Raw genomic sequence first — 15,960 nt, 5'->3', positions numbered from 1 at the left:
TGTGCACTTCACACAACAACATTTGGCATCGACAAACTACACGTTAAGGCGCGCTGAAAGCCCTTAGATGCATGCAACGTACCTTGACCAGTCGTTAAAATCCGCTGTCGTTGCGCATAAAAGTAGAGCAAAGCTCCAGATAGCGTCCACGACCCAGAAAGGCAACCTTAGTGCCCCGTTAATCTCCAGCAGCAGTGGGCTACGCAGTTTTTCATGTGCTTCTACCCCTCCTCTCTCTCACTCTCAGCTCTCACTCACTCGCTTTAACCGCCCGCTTCCGGTGTTGTTTCGCTGGTGGGAGAGTCACGCCGTTTGTGCGAGGAAATGCATAAATTAAGATTGTTGGCTGTAGTCTTAGAAGAGTCTGCTTCCCTCGGCGTACTTTAATGGATGGATAATTATTCGTCGTCAGTAAACGGTTTTATTTGATAGGGGGTGGGACTGTAGAATATGAGGCCGTTAGCGGAGCGCGAGGACTGCTGATTGGGTTGACGAACGGTTGCGCGTGACTGTCGCTTGGATCGAGGAGATTCAACTCATGGACATAAAAGTTTTGTTTTTTATTGAAATAGTTTTGAATGAGTGTATTTACTCATTCAATGTTAATAACTGAGAAAATTACTTTTATTAATAACAAGCAGGGTTGTCTGGGCCCAAATGCATTAGAGCTTGCCAAATATGGATGTACGCTGGATACAGTTTCGATCTAGAATGAAGATGGGCGCAGCGCAGGTAACAATGTGGGCGTTTGCTTCTGTTTACGAAGATAACGTTAGTGGGTTTAGCCCAACACTTGACTCGGTGCAGTGCAGGAGCTGGAAAAGAGTAAAAGTACAGAAAAACGGCAGAATCCTCAGGGAGATCAACTTTTGACAGAGTGACGACCTCAGTTTCTCCCGAGCCACGTCATTCGTCATACTGTAATTGAAAATGTGTTAGCGGAGACAGCTTTGAAGAGCAGCGGTGAAAGCGCTAGATCTGGACACGAAGATAGCGAGAAAACAAAGATTAAATTATCAGCTACAGGACATCTGATTGGTCACTAACAAACAGCGTTACATAGCTTTATGCATACCTTACGAATTGAACGCATAGCCTATACATGACATTAAACATGGGTATTTGAATAAACTGAGCCAGTAGAATATTCATTAGCAGTAGGGTTAATCTTCCTGAACTTTAATGTAACAGGTGCATAAGTGCATTAGCTGCTAAACACATGCTAATTAAATGAGTATTTAATGCAGTCGCATCAATAGGACAATACTGACCCCTGCTGGTTAACTATGTACATTAAGGTACGGTTGTGGTAATTAAAATAACTTCTAAAGGGACATTTAAACCAAAAATAAAATAACAATTGGAACGATTTATTCACACTCATGTGGTTCAAAACCTGTCTGTCTGTGTAACACACAAAAAATATTTTGAGAAATGTCACAGTAGTTTTGTGTTCATAAAATGGAAGTCAATGAGGGTTGGTTGCAAACACTCTTTAGAATGTTCTTTTGTGTTCTGCAGAAGAAGGAACGTCATACGGGTTTGGAATGACACAAGAGTGAGTAAACGGCGAGAGAATTTTCATTTTTGTAATGTCAAGTGTTCTACAATTCTTTGTACCTCCCTTTAAAATAGAATATGATAAGCCCTAATGATATTTTAGGCCAGGGGGTCAATAATTGCTTATTGTCAAAATTATTTTGTAATGAAATTGTTTTGCAGGAAAACTACTGAGCAGAGAGAAAATAGCGGAAACAGATGCAGTGCAGATCCATCACAGCTCTTTAGGTGGAGCTGATTAACAACCCGCATTGGCAGACCTCCATCTGGCCAGGTGAAATCCCTGATTCAGCATATTCTCTCTCATTCCCAGAGAGACAGAAACGGGGGTGAGGGGATTCGTAGAATTGGAGGGCACAGTTTTAGTTGAGGTTAAATGGATATGTTTATCCACATTGATTAAAGTTTAAGAGGATTGAATAGAGTGTATGTCAAGATTCTGAGAACATCCACCTGTATAATGCGTGTTTTTACTGCCATAAAAATAATTTATTAGAATTAAAATTAAGCATCAGAGCAGTTAACCAGACAGGTGGAACAATGTACTAAAATGTACTACTAACGAAACAAAAACAAAGAAAAAAAGTCTCTCTTGTTTTCCACCATAATGAAAATATAATTAAAGGTGATTTATTCCCAGACTCTTCACTCACTCACAGTGTAAACATTTAAAAACATCATCACTCTAAACCTAACAAACAGCATGACGTCTCATCAAACAAACCCAGAAAAAGGAAAATGTGTAATGTCCACCGCACATTCTCTCTCTCACTGTTTGGTAACCTTTTGAGCAGAATAACTGGGGTGCGAGTAAAGACAGTTAGCCGAAGGCAGATAAACACTGTAATTACCCTATCAATAAAAGCAGATGCGATTTATTTGCGGGAATGACCTTTAAATATCCACTAAACTATAATCACTTAATTGTGTTCCACCGGCTCTCATACGGGTACTGTCTGTCCATTAATTCACAGTTACAGGAAACCATGGCAACCACAAGTTCTGATTTCTGTGTATGGTCAGTGTTGTCCTCGTCTTAATCATTTAATTATGATTCTCCACAGCAGAATCCCTTACATGACTCACCGTATGAATTCTGAAGCAAAAACTGCATGAAGAAGACAGAGCTAATAATTGTTTTTCATCAAGAATTCATTTTACAGTTAAGAGATATGCATAGTGCAGTATATTGATATAATAATATACACACTATAGTGGAAAGACGGATACAGAGAGTGAGAAACTTAGACAAACTGAGACATTAAAAAAACATAGTTATACAATGAGGAAACAGTCATTTTCATCATATTCCAGTTTGCAGCGCTACTTCGCTGGACAAAAATCACAGATCAGCAAGTGAAACAAAATTTGGAAAATCGCATGTGTACATGTGTGCGTAATTTTATTACAGTATAAGTCCTATTGGCTCAACGCAAAATTCGTCTTGCCATGTAATTTAGCATTAAAAAGGGAATATGGTGGAAAATCATATTTGCTCATCGGTGTAAAATATATAGTTATCTTCAACTCACTCCCCAATAACATCCAATAACAGAGTAAAAGTTTTTTTGCAGCATTAAAATACAGTATATTCATGTAAACCAGATAGAAGCTTAGAGAGAAACTTGACAGATGTGCATGCACAAACTTTACAAATGCTGATCTCACAGTACAGTAAGTCATACTGTACTTCCATAACAAGCCATTCTTTACTGAACATGTTCCAAGATCATGCCAAGTTGGCAGCTTTATATACTGCTTAACTGCAAAGTTTACTACCCTTTACACTAAATCCTCAAAATTAACGTAAAGAATGAAGAATTCACTTGTTTTATGCTATGCTTACAGCTCAAAAATATATTTTTTTGTTTACCAACACCAGTTATTCTCACTGCAATCCAAGTGAAAGTCTATTCCTATTAGCAATCATCTGGAAAATGATACACCTAATATACAGTCATGGCCAAATGTTTGCAAGCTATTTTATAATTGTTAAAATAGTCTTAAAAGAATTCACATTTACATTGAATACTAACATACTGGCAGGACTTATTTATCATCGACCCATCTGCATGATCACACAGCAGTAGGAATTTTTTACAAAAACACTTGCAAACTTACACCAAACAAATTTACAGGAAATTGTCTAACACAAAAGTTGCTGTTTAACAGATTTAAGAGAGAAAACACGTTTGTGTTGAATGCCTATAACATTTCGTTATTAAAACAGCCAATCACAACAATCCCAAAATATAAATCTGATTCAAAATAAAATCAACACTGATCAAATAAAACACCCTAAAATTGTTGATGTTTTGCACATATTTGGCTATGACTGTAAATACCAAAAAGAAACATAACTGGCATGGAGACAGGAAGCAGCTATAGCACATAAGCATATTATGTACACAACAATAATTTTTTTTAGATGAAAAAACTAAAATGTTGAAAAGCTAGACATTCCGACAGGTGTCCATTTCTGAGACTGAGGCCGGAAACGCTTCTCTCATGGGTGAAGGATGATCTGAGCTCAACTCCATGTCCAGAGTGAGGGATTCTGGGAAAAAATAACCCATATTCTAAAATGTATATTAACCCAAACAAATCAGTCACATGACCATAAAAATGTCTGGATGTGCAAAAAAAAGATTTTTATACACAAGTGTAGTAACTTTATGGCCTTTATTTACATATTATATACATGCATCTTACCAAGAGGTCCAGGGTTGGCCTCGGCCGCTTCATTGTGCATGAGAGAGTCAAGCGTGCGTGGGGACATTGGGAACAAATCACTTGTGTTGCCAGAGTTAGTCCTGAAAAAGAAAGCAACTGCACATTAGAAATGCCATACAAGCAAAAGATGACCAAACATCTTCAGAACATCCACCACCAAACCGATATCATGCGACAACACATGACTGTGCATCTGGCCACATGAGAAATGAACCCACACTCCAGGACACATGATTTGTCAAAACACAACACACCCAAAACGATGCACACAAACATTCCTTGCATGCAATAAATGTTCTCGGTAGGGGAATGATTTACCAGGGGGCAAAGTTGTTTCATGTACATTGCTTGATACTACAAATAACCATTTACGAAATTTGATCTGGTGAAGCAGGTTCACACTGTATTAGGACACGAAAACAAGCACTCAAAGTAGTTCTTGATTGCCAGAGTTGTTCTTGATGCTATTAAATCAGACACTCATGGAATAGAACTGTCCTTGTTCCACCTGTTTGTTAAGATGAGCTACTCTACAAACACTTTACCAAACTTTCATTTGCAAGCTTCACTGTTACAGTAATATGTAATATGCTAAATATTTTCCTATACAGTCAATCAGAATGCTCTCTACCGCCACGTTGAGTGCCGCCGTTGGGGAAGGGCGGCAGTTAAAAAAACATTTACAAGTGAAACTAGTTCGCGAAATTTCCGCCAGGAGGTGCAAAGGGAGAGTTTGCGCCTTCAGTACTTTACCACATGTACTGTGAAACAGTGAAATTCAATGTGATAAATTCATTAATACATGACAGGAGGCAACACATTAAAGATTAAAACAAGAGTTATTCACGTTAATAATATAACAAAAAAAGCGATATAGGCAGAGAATTGAGCCAAATGCAGGACATGTAGTAAAGTAATCATTAAATCATTAGAACAAAAATCATTAGAACAAACGTGTTATGATCACAGAGTTTCATATAAGGATCTTTTTTTCTGCCAGTCTAAAGCGACTGCATATGCCTGATAGTTATAAGAACACACTATTATAATTAAAAAAAAGAGTCTTTTCTGTCCTTATACGAGCAAACTCTTGAACCGTTTGATTGTTTTTAAAAAGTTCCATAACCACAGTTTAATACGTCCCTATTCGCGGGTAAGCTTTTATAATAAATGTATCTTTATTTAAGGATAATCTCGTTTCCACAACAGCACAAACGCAATGAAGTTCAATATTAAATTTTATAACATTAAACAGTCTTCATTTAACATATCACCAAGTAAAACAAAACAGTAAACATTTTGAACGTGCAACAGCGTATTTAAAGCCAATGTGGGCAGAACCTTTAATGTAGGACTAATATTCGTTTTCAAAGTGTACAATTGTCACCGGTGTGGACCAGAGGTGGACGAAGTACACAACTTCCTTACTTGAGTGAAAGTACAGATACTACTGGTCAAATATTACTCCACTACAAGTAAAAGTTGTAAAGACAGATTCTTACTTGAGTAAAAGTACAGAAGTACGTGCTTTTAAAAGTACTCAAGTATTAAAAGTAAATTTCCTTTATGTCAGTTGTGCATTGTTTTATTGTCGTATACCTTATGCCTCTGAAGCAACCTACTGAATACACTGAGTAGCTCACAGTATCAGTTGTATTAAAGGAGTAGTTCACTTCAAAATTTGCCCCCATTGACTTTCCATAGTAGTTTTTATTCCTACTATGGAAAGTCAATGGGGGCAAATTTTGCAGTGAGCAACTCCTTTAAGAGCTTTATATGTTTAGCACACATATGTTTAGTTTAGATATAATCCTGTATGATCATTTAGCCTAATTATCCTCATTAGCCCCCTAGGCCTATATGTATTTATGAGCAGTGTTCTTTTATTTTGTATATTCCCTTTACCAGTTTTAGCAGCAATTTACCAGTAAGTAGTAAGGTTCTTGTAAATAGTAAAGTGTAGAAGCCATGTGTTTGTTGGACTTATTACCATAATTTAACTACAAACATAAACTATAGCTAGTATAATAATGAATATAATGAAACTATGGTATGTTTAGTTGCTGTGGTTTTACTAAAGATTATTAATTGGAGTATGGTTCCTATATTTAGAAAATGGTAAATTTGTGGATACTGTGGTTTTAATGCAAATACCATCCCTGCTGAAAAAAAACAATGAATTTTTTAATTAGAATGAGATTTTTAAATTAAATTCCTCTTTGTAGTGTGTTTTGGGTTTTATTCCAATAGGATTTACCATCCCAGCAATAGAATCCATCACATACAAGTAGACAACATAGTATCCATAGTACAATTCCCATTTATAACCATTAAATCCATTACATTTTATGTTGTATTTTGGGCAGGGTTCTATTGTTTTTATTTCAACAGGAATACTTCAACTATAGTTACTTCAGTAAAAACATCATTCATTTTCCAAATCGCTTTAAATGATATAACAGCAGATCAGAAGTTAACAAGCACGTGTAGCTCAAGGTGTATGTGATGCTTATTTACCGTTTAGCCGTTATGCCGATCATTTTCATGACAATGTTTCAACGATCTTTGACTGATCGTAACCCACAGATGATTACACCACACTTTAACATGTGCCTTTTTCCTCTTTTAATGTTCTATTTGCCTTTTCAGAGCGCTATCAACGATGTAGCAGCGACTACGTTTACATTAGTTTAGCGGGGAAGATCCCAGAGTTGCCAGATTTGCGTTAAAAAAATCTGCCAAATGGCCATTCAAAGCTTGCCGGAAAACCGCGAGCTTAGAAAAACTGAAATACTTGGCAACAGTAAAAGGTCCTGGCAGATCGCAAGCCAGATAAATTGTGCACACAGGAAACCCCGCTGCATAGAAACCATTTTCTACTTTTGGACCTTTTTATAAATGTAGTGGAGTAAAAAGTATGATATTTGTCTTTCAAATGTAGTCAAGTTAAAGTACAAGTACTCAGAAAAAATAATACTCAAGTAAAGTACAGATACTCAAAAAGTGTACTTAAGTACAGTACTCAGGCAAATTTACTTCGTTACTGTCCACCTCTGGTGTGGACCGATTGGCGGTTCGAAGCTCGCTCGGAGCGGGTGTAAGTCCTGTGACAAGCAGCTAAACCAGAAATGAATGATACAAAGCGACAACAGAAGTCCTACACACTGTCTTTCAGCCAACACGTGAGGGCGAATGTGACACAATATCACTATTTTTAGGGTTCGAGCGCTAGAAACCTATTGTATTTGTCTGTTTTATTCTTCTTGTTATTATTATTATTCTGCCATAAAACTGATCGGGCAGCCCAAACCGTAAGGCCGAGACAGCTGAGACTCGGTCAGATGGTAGTAGTATTGCTCGCTACTCAGATACACGGAGTCAGCCAAATCGGTCCATAGGGGGCGATGCCAAACGCGTTTACGCTCGTAACCCCTAAACCGTTTGTCACACACCCAAGTGTTTTATATCAATGTAATCATTGGCTCAATAAAAACAAAATGTATATCTCCGATTTCATTTCCGATATGCAAATTTCCCCGCTAATTTGCATTTTATGCAAAACATACTTTTGCGAACTAGTCCTAGGTTTTTCGCTCGATCGGAACCAAACCAACGTTGATGAATTCTGTGGAGTGTAATTATCGAAAAAAAAGTTGAAATTTCGATTCAGCGTCGCAGGGGGGCGGCAAAAGTTCGAATTACAATAGACTCTATTGTAAGTAGAGTCTATTACAATAAATGGCCATAACTCGAAAACGATTTGAGATATCTTCATGGGGCTTGGAACATATGTGAAGACTGTCACTCCTAGTTTTGGATAGTATGACAATGCCCAAATGTCAAAAATCTCATGGGAAATGGCCGAAAAATGCGTTCGACATGGGTAATTTTTAGGCTTTTCTGAGTATAAATGCTTATAACTTCTAAACTAAATGAGATATCAACACCATATTTGACGTGTTGATCAAAGTTCACACTCTGAGGACCCACAAAAAAAAGAGTGTGGCTGCGCCACTCGATGGCCTTATAGCTGTTAAAAAACTTTTTGATGAACACAATTGTTGTAGTATATTGCCTTTTTTCGCTGTTGAAAAGACCTTCTTGTGTAATTATCATTACATGTTAAACTTTGTCATTGTAACACGGCTATTTTTAACGGGGTCGTTTCTTTAATGGATGTGACCGAATTAACCTGAAAAGCTGATTCTCCTCATGTGAACTATATGTGCATATGTGTGTATGTGCGAAGTCTCTATAAACCAATACTGACCGTACATGTCAATTATCTGGATGTGGGGATTATCGTCCATGTTGGGTGTGTTAATGTGCGAGTCCTGAGCCTACTCGACGATGGCAAACGTACCTTAGACGCCTTAGACTGCTCGAACCTGGTAATTGCTGCTTGCAGCTATATTTATAATGATAAATGAACGCGGACCGGAGAAAGTAAACTGCACAAGGCGAAAATGTAACATAAATTATTATTAATGAGCTAGAACAGAGGCCTGTGTGAAGACATGAACGAAAAAACATCATATTTGCCAAAATATGCAGTTTATAGACCGTTTCATCGTTATTAAATAAAAGTGTGACGAAATACTATTTTGACCTGCGTTTAAATGACAAGCATTGACATGTTTTAATTCTCTCCATGTCAGTAGGCTACAGGCTTTTAAAAACAGATTCCACTTCTCAGTTGACGGGGGATGGGGACTGGGAGAGGTGTGAATGTCTCGCTTTTTGAAAGAGCGGAGTTTAGAATTAATGTCTTACCTGCAGGGTGACAAATAAACGTAAGACGTTGTAACACTGATAAGAAACTTAACTCCAAACATCTTTGCCAAAATATGCTTTTTATAATCATAATGCTCCTAATTTACTTAACATATTCACACTATATAAAATCACACTTGAACAACATATTTCCGATCATTAATTAAACCTGATATCAATTATAGCATACATATAGTTTCCTAAGCTTAAACTGTGCTAGAAATCCCCTTTTAAATGCTGCTGCATGTGATATGTTTTGATATGTTTTGACAGACCACGCTTTCAGGACAATACAAGTCATGAACGGGGCTTGCGCACTTGCTGCGGCTGCCAAATTTAAAAGAACTTTAAAAAGCCTGACATTAATTAAAGCCTACTGCAGAGGCATTTCTTGATTTATGACAACATATCTCCAATATATGTGAATGTAGCCTACCAATATGCATGTGTGAATGTTTATAACTTAATCCTGGGTTAACATCGGAGAAACCCAGCTCTGTTTGCAGTGGTATTTATTCCATATGGGGGATATATGCTGATAATCCAATGATATTATAGAGCAAATTCGGTTTTAAAGGAAATATAGCTAAATCATGTTAGAGTTGGGTTTTGCCATTTTTTATGAATGACGCGCATCGCAATACACACGAACAAACACGCAAAGAGTTTTGCACAGGGACTCTCATCTCACTCGCAGTATTTCTCAATTTGCAAAAAACACAGAGCGAATACAAACATTAAAGCTCTGCATGCAACCCAGCATTAAATGAAAACATTCCTTATATATTGAAAATGATTCAAACCGAATAAAGCATTGATTGAATGCATAGAGCAAATTTAAAATGTAAACCCTTGTTAAATGAAATTAAGTATTTGAGTTTGACGCATCAACTCGCGCTGAGTGAAGATCTGTGAATAGACTGCCACTCAGCTGTAAACAAGAGTCAACACACATTAAAGAAGTACCACCGCGGAGACGGCGATGGTGGAAGGCTCATTCTGGTTGAGTACCTACTGTACATCTGAATAAATTATACTGCATGGTTAGGCTTTCAATTAACAATGTTGATTGAGAAAACTTTTGATGGGTGGTTTACTGATAACAGTAGTTTATACAAAATTCTAAACCGTGAGAGATGTGTGTATAAACAGTGGCACAAATGTAGAGATCATACAGGGATCATTCGCTCAACTGTTGTTGCTGTTAAATTATCTTCTTGTCTCATGTTTTTCCATATCTAGGTTGGGTTGTGCCTGATTTGATTCTCACGTGTGATTGGTGTAGACAGGTGATGGTACAGTATATAAATCTACTTATACAATACACATAGCTGCCATTCTAGCGAGACGCTGACTTCTGTAAATGGCCCCACTGTGGCTCTAGCTTTAACTATAATAGCTGTTGTTTTTTCAACATTATGGTTGAAGTTCATAATACACCGATATACAGACGTGCTCAAATTTGTTGGTACCCCTCTACAAAAAACGAGGAATGCACAATTTTCTCTGAAATAACTTGAAACTGACAAAAGTAATTGGCATCCACCATTGTTTATTCCATATTTAGTAGAATTTTTTGATGCAACATAATATTGTAAATAATAAAACAAATGAAAATGTCATGGACAAAAATGATGGGACCTCTAACCTAATATTTTGTTGCACAACCTTCAGGGGCAATCACTGCAAGCAAACGTTTTCTGTAGCTCTCAATGAGACTTCTGCACCTGTTAACAGGTAGTTTGGCCCACTCTTCCTGAGCAAACTGCTCCAGCGGTCTCAGGTTTGATGGGTGCCTTCTCCAGACTGCAGTTTCAGCTCTTTCCATAGATGTTCCATAGGATTCAGATCAGGACTCATAGAAGGCCACTTCAGAATAGTCCAATGTTTAGTTCTTTAGCTGTGTGTTTTGGGTCATTATCTTGTTGGAGGACCCATGACCTGCGACTGAGAAAGAGCTTTCTGACACTGGGCAGTACGTTTCGCTCCAGAATGCCTTGATAGTCTTGAGATTTCATTGTGTCCTGCACAGATTCAAGGCACCCTGTGCCAGATGCAGCAAAGCAGCTCCAAAACATAACCGAGCCTCCTCCATGTTTCACTGTAGGTATGGTGTTCACTATGAAAGCTTGTGTTTTTCGTCTGTGAACATAGAGCTGATGTGACTTGCCAAAAAGCTCCAGTTTTGACTCATCTGTCCAAAGGACATTTTCCCAGAAGGATTGTGGCTTGTCAATATGAATTTTAGCAAATTCCAGTCTGGCTTTTTTATGTTTTTCTTCCTCCTGGGTCTACTTCCATTGAGCCCACTTTTGCTCAAAAAGCGAAACCTTCACCTCTGAGTTCAGCTTGTATCTCATTGGCAGTTATCCTTGGTTCTTTTTCTACCATCCGCACTATCCTTCTGTTCAATCTGGGGTGGATTTTCCTCTTGCGGCCGTGTCCAGGGAGGTTGGCTACAATTCCATGGACCTTAAACTTCTTAACAATATTTGCAACTGTTGTCACAGGAACATCGAGCTGCTTGGAGATGGTCCTGTAGCCTTAACCTTTACCATGCTTGTCTATTATTTTCTTTCTGCGCTCCTCAGACAACTCTCTCCTTTGCTTTCTCTGGTCCATGTTCAGTGTGGTGCACACAATGATACCAAACAGCACAGTGACTACTTTTCTCTGTTTAAATAGGTGGAATGACTGATTACAAGATTGGATACATGTGTGATACTAATTAAAAAAAACAATTGTGTATTATCTTTTCTAAGGGGTACCAACAAATGTGTCCAGGCCATTTTAGAATATCTTTGGAGAATAAGCAATAATTCATCTCTTTCCACAGCTTCTTTGCTTTATTCTATGACATACCAAAGGCATGCAAATATACATGATACAATAGCTTTTAATTTCATCACTCTTCAGGAGAAATGAAGCATTATTTCAATGAGCTGTAAGGGTACAAACAAATTTGAGCACATCTGTATATACAGTAGTGTAACTACTGTAAACAGCATTATATATTCTGCACTATATCAGCATTAGAATAACTGTCGATGCCCATTCTTCTGGAGTTTTTTCTTATACATATAACGAGAAAGGTCAATATCTGTATATTTGTTTTTCTTTTTTATAATCAGATAAGACCAGTTTATTTATTGATAGTGCATCTTCTGTACAGGAAGTCTGATTTATCATGTTTTAGATAAGAGGGCAGTTCCGGTTTATGCTTCATCTTGATCTGAAGTCTCAGTTTTTTTTCAGTAAAAATTAGCCAAACGTTATTCAACACAAAGAGGGACCAAAATATTTTATATACCACATGCAAAGACTTTCTATTCAACTCCATCCCCTATAGAAAAACCTCCAAAATAAGAAAAAAAACAAAATAACCAAGTGAGAGACTGTGACTTTTGTGTAAAAAAACATAATATAGATGCTAAACCAAACATCCAACATTTAAATCTGTGTGAAAATACGTTTGGAATGACTCGAAGCAGTTTCCAGAAGAGCTAATGTGAGATTTAGAGACAAAACTATTCCAGCCCTTGAACTTTATAGGAGTTCCACTGAAATCCAAACATCCAGACATTTATGGATAAAGTAAAGTAAGTAACACTATCCCAACCGGGCACGACATTTCAGCAAATGTGTTATTTTTTCAAAATGTGTCACACGTTGTGGCCACATAAAATGAAAAAGCTTGAATTACATGAGAGTGTTAGTTTAGGGTGGTTATACAATACAATTTTCTATGTAGTGCCTGGTTAGGGTTAGGATGCGAAACAGAACCCTCAGTGAAGTTCTAGAGGTGTTAAAAGAAACAATCTATGTTAGCAGACAACTACAGGAGAGTGATGGACAACGAATGTTCACTCGCAGACAAAAGTCATTACCAGATGTCATTCACACACATACATCAGCTCCCTAATGCCTACCCAGGGAAGCAGTTCCCAAGCAGTTCACTGTCCGGGAAGTCCATGACGAATGAAGGACACCTATGAAGAGAGGTCAGTTTATATAGCCTGCCTAACACACTCACACACGTCCACCAGTACAAACACATTGAAAGTATTTGGGATTTGAGTCAAATAAGGACAGGTTTTATTCCATCAGAATCTTTTTATGTTGCAAAGCATGATACCTAAAGTGGGATGTGTACAGTTGTGCAGACATTTGGATGGGATACATTTTTATATGTTTAAAGATCACCATCACCAAGGAAAATGAACTACCTTATCAGATTGAATTACTAAAATAAAATATTCATGTATACATTAAGCTCTCTTATGCATTCTATGCATATTACAATAAATAATTGTCACACACAGTCTGAATCTCCAGTCAGTGTGTTAACATTTTTTTTAAATCTTGCTAAATGTATTTGCTAAAAACATTACAAGGCTACAAAGTGTTTACACAACAGATACCCACAAGTTATGTCGCTCTTACATGATGTACATGACAAAAGCAACTCTGCATTCCTGATTATGTAATAGAATGTTTTTTTTTAAGTCTATCTCCTTGGTTTCTCTTTCTCTCTCTCTTCCTGTGTTTGACTGTGGTTTAATAGATGATGGGAAGGGTCCTTGGAAGATTCAGTGGTAACATCCCTGATCCATGGTGTACACAGAACTGAGAGACGTATTTTGAAATTGCTCCTGTCTGAAGAACGACCAAAGATTTCCACGTTTACAAGAAGACAGAGAGAAAAGAGAGACTTCAGCTAGATCATTCACTCAAACACACATACTGAGAAACGGGGGGAAATGAAACTTACGGGGTGACACAGATGAACTTGGTCTTCAGGTACGGCTGAATTGCTGAAAGAACAACAAGAAATGTGTTATCAAACAGGGCACCACATGTAAAAAAAGACATGTATAGACTAAATGCACTGTAAGTCGCTTTGGATAAAAGCGTCTGCCAAATGCATGAATGTAAATGTTAATTTCTTTTAAAATTTCACAAAAAATGATGTAAAAATAATGTACTCATCCTCATGCTGTATCAAACATGTACCTACTTCCATGTTCAAAACAAAACCCTCCATAACAGCTTATCTTAAAGGGATATTTCACCCAAAAATTCATTTACTCACTCCCGGGTTGTTCCAAATCTGTATAAATTTCTTTGATCTGATGAACACAGAGAAAGATATTTGGAAGAATACTTGTAACCAAACAGTTCTTGGCCACCATAGTAGGAAGGAAAAATGACAATGGTAGTCAAAAGTGCCCCAGAACTGTTTGCTTTTCTACATTCTTCAAAATGTCTTCTTGTGTGTTCAACAGAACAAAGATATTTACAAAGACATTTTTCCTGGTAGTTAATGGTGGCCAAGACTTTAAGTCATCATTTAACAAAAATTCTTCACTGTTGCTACATTTAGCTAAGATGTGTCAAGGTGGGATATTTCTTGTCCTTTCTAGAGCTCATCTCTATTCACTTTAAGAGTAAAAAAGAGAAGTTGGACATTCTACAAAATAACTTTCTTTATTAGAGGGAAAAAAGCAGAAGTATTGTTGAGAAAATGTTATTTTTAGATTAACTGTTCCTATAAAAATGTCTAACTTGCTCAACACAAGAAAATGAAAACCACACCTAAGCAGTATCCTCAGAAAGAGAAAGTTCTAGTAAACCCCACCCATCTGGCATACTTCAATACAATTCTAATGCAAAAATAGCCGTCTCCAAAATAAATGAGAAGTAACAGGAGATTGTTGCTCAACAGACAGAACTGCTTTTAGGTTGGTTTCACATTTAGTTGGATTGCCTGGTCCGAACCCTAGTTCGATTGCTCCCCCCTCCCCCTGCCCCAGCTGGACTGCGTTCATATTTTTGGGGGGGTCCGAACCGCGGGTCGTTTGCATAATCAAGCCTGCAGCTGTTTACAGTGTCGGTTGTAACAACGACACAGGAGAAGGCTGCAAAATGCATAACATTGCTCGCTTTCCTTTTATACATTTAAGTTTTTGAACCGTTAGTTTTGTTTCCAAAGCTTCAGTACATAATAGGGATGCACCGATACCACTTTTTCCTTTGCCGATCCGATTCCGATACCTGAATTCTGAGTACCGGCCGATACCGATCCTGATCCGATACTAGCACTGTTTTTCTGATCAGCGTAGAATTGCATATAATTTTATCTTTTATTGCCAGAGGTGGATAGTACCTGTGCATTTTTACTTTCAAGTACATTTTAAAATATCTGTACTTTATCAGAGTGTTTTTACTTTGGAAAAAAATACTTCCCTACATTATAAAGCACATCATACTTTTTACTCCACTACATTTCATAAATAAATGTAGTTTTTAACCTTTTAATCCATGAGTACGTTAAAATCTACCACTTTCTTTTATTTAAGTATTTTTTACTTTTAAAAGTAGAAAAGTAGGATTTTTTAAAATGTAATTAAGTACTGTATTAAAGGTAAAAAACATATACAAATGTATTTATAAATTGGAGTATGATATATGCTTTACAATGTGGTCTCATAAAGTACTTAAAAAGTAAAATACTACCATCTCTGTTTATTGCACAAAACTATCACCGTATAAAAGTCTCCAATGCAGAGTGGAACAGACTCACTCATGCGCATCCTGGACACAGAATGATGTGCTTAATGCATGCGCTTCTACGTTATTTATAGTCATGCGCATTTTGGATGCAGAATGATGCGCTTAATGCACCCGCTTCACTCACGAGCATCCCGGACGCACCAAAAAGTGCTAATGTGAAACCACCCTTAAAGTCTAAACTTTGAGTATGCACATTTATGTCAGATAACTCTACAAACAGGAAATGATGTCATGCTCGAAGACGTCTGTTGTTAAATATATTGACGCGTCCAATAGAACACAAAATGGAGGATGACCGCCCTTTAATCCCATGCAAAAACG

The 15,960-nt window shown here is 37.3% G+C and overlaps 2 protein-coding genes across 5 annotated transcripts in view; both read right to left on the bottom strand.

The window, feature by feature from the left end:
- Positions 1-715, bottom strand: part of plcl5 (phospholipase C like 5) — a 135,526-nt gene extending 134,811 nt beyond the window's left edge. The window contains exon 1 of the mRNA XM_057345470.1: positions 83-715. The gene's annotated coding sequence lies outside the window, so the exon portion shown is untranslated. The remainder of the gene's footprint in view (positions 1-82) is intronic.
- Positions 716-2,168: 1,453 nt separating this feature from the next.
- stat3 (signal transducer and activator of transcription 3 (acute-phase response factor)) overlaps positions 2,169-15,960 on the bottom strand; it is a 44,868-nt gene continuing 31,076 nt past the window's right edge. For 2 of the 4 annotated variants that reach the window (XM_057345748.1, XM_057345747.1), the window contains exons 21-24: positions 13,838-13,880; positions 12,996-13,055; positions 4,273-4,373; positions 2,169-4,117 (exon numbers count right to left, since the gene is read on the bottom strand). In XM_057345748.1, the coding sequence (XP_057201731.1) occupies positions 4,014-4,117; positions 4,273-4,373; positions 12,996-13,055; positions 13,838-13,880 (308 nt within the window). In that variant the 3' untranslated portion in view covers positions 2,169-4,013. Of the gene's footprint in view, positions 4,118-4,272; positions 4,374-12,995; positions 13,056-13,130; positions 13,723-13,837; positions 13,881-15,960 lie in introns of those variants that run through there. The other 2 variants (XM_057345749.1, XM_057345750.1) reach the window with 2 other exon arrangements.

The sequence above is a fragment of the Triplophysa rosa genome, linkage group LG11, assembly GCF_024868665.1.
Source record: "Triplophysa rosa linkage group LG11, Trosa_1v2, whole genome shotgun sequence".
NCBI classification, from domain to species: domain Eukaryota; kingdom Metazoa; phylum Chordata; class Actinopteri; order Cypriniformes; family Nemacheilidae; genus Triplophysa; species Triplophysa rosa.
Note: the sequence above shows the minus strand (reverse complement) of the source record. Positions and strands in the feature narration are given on the sequence as shown.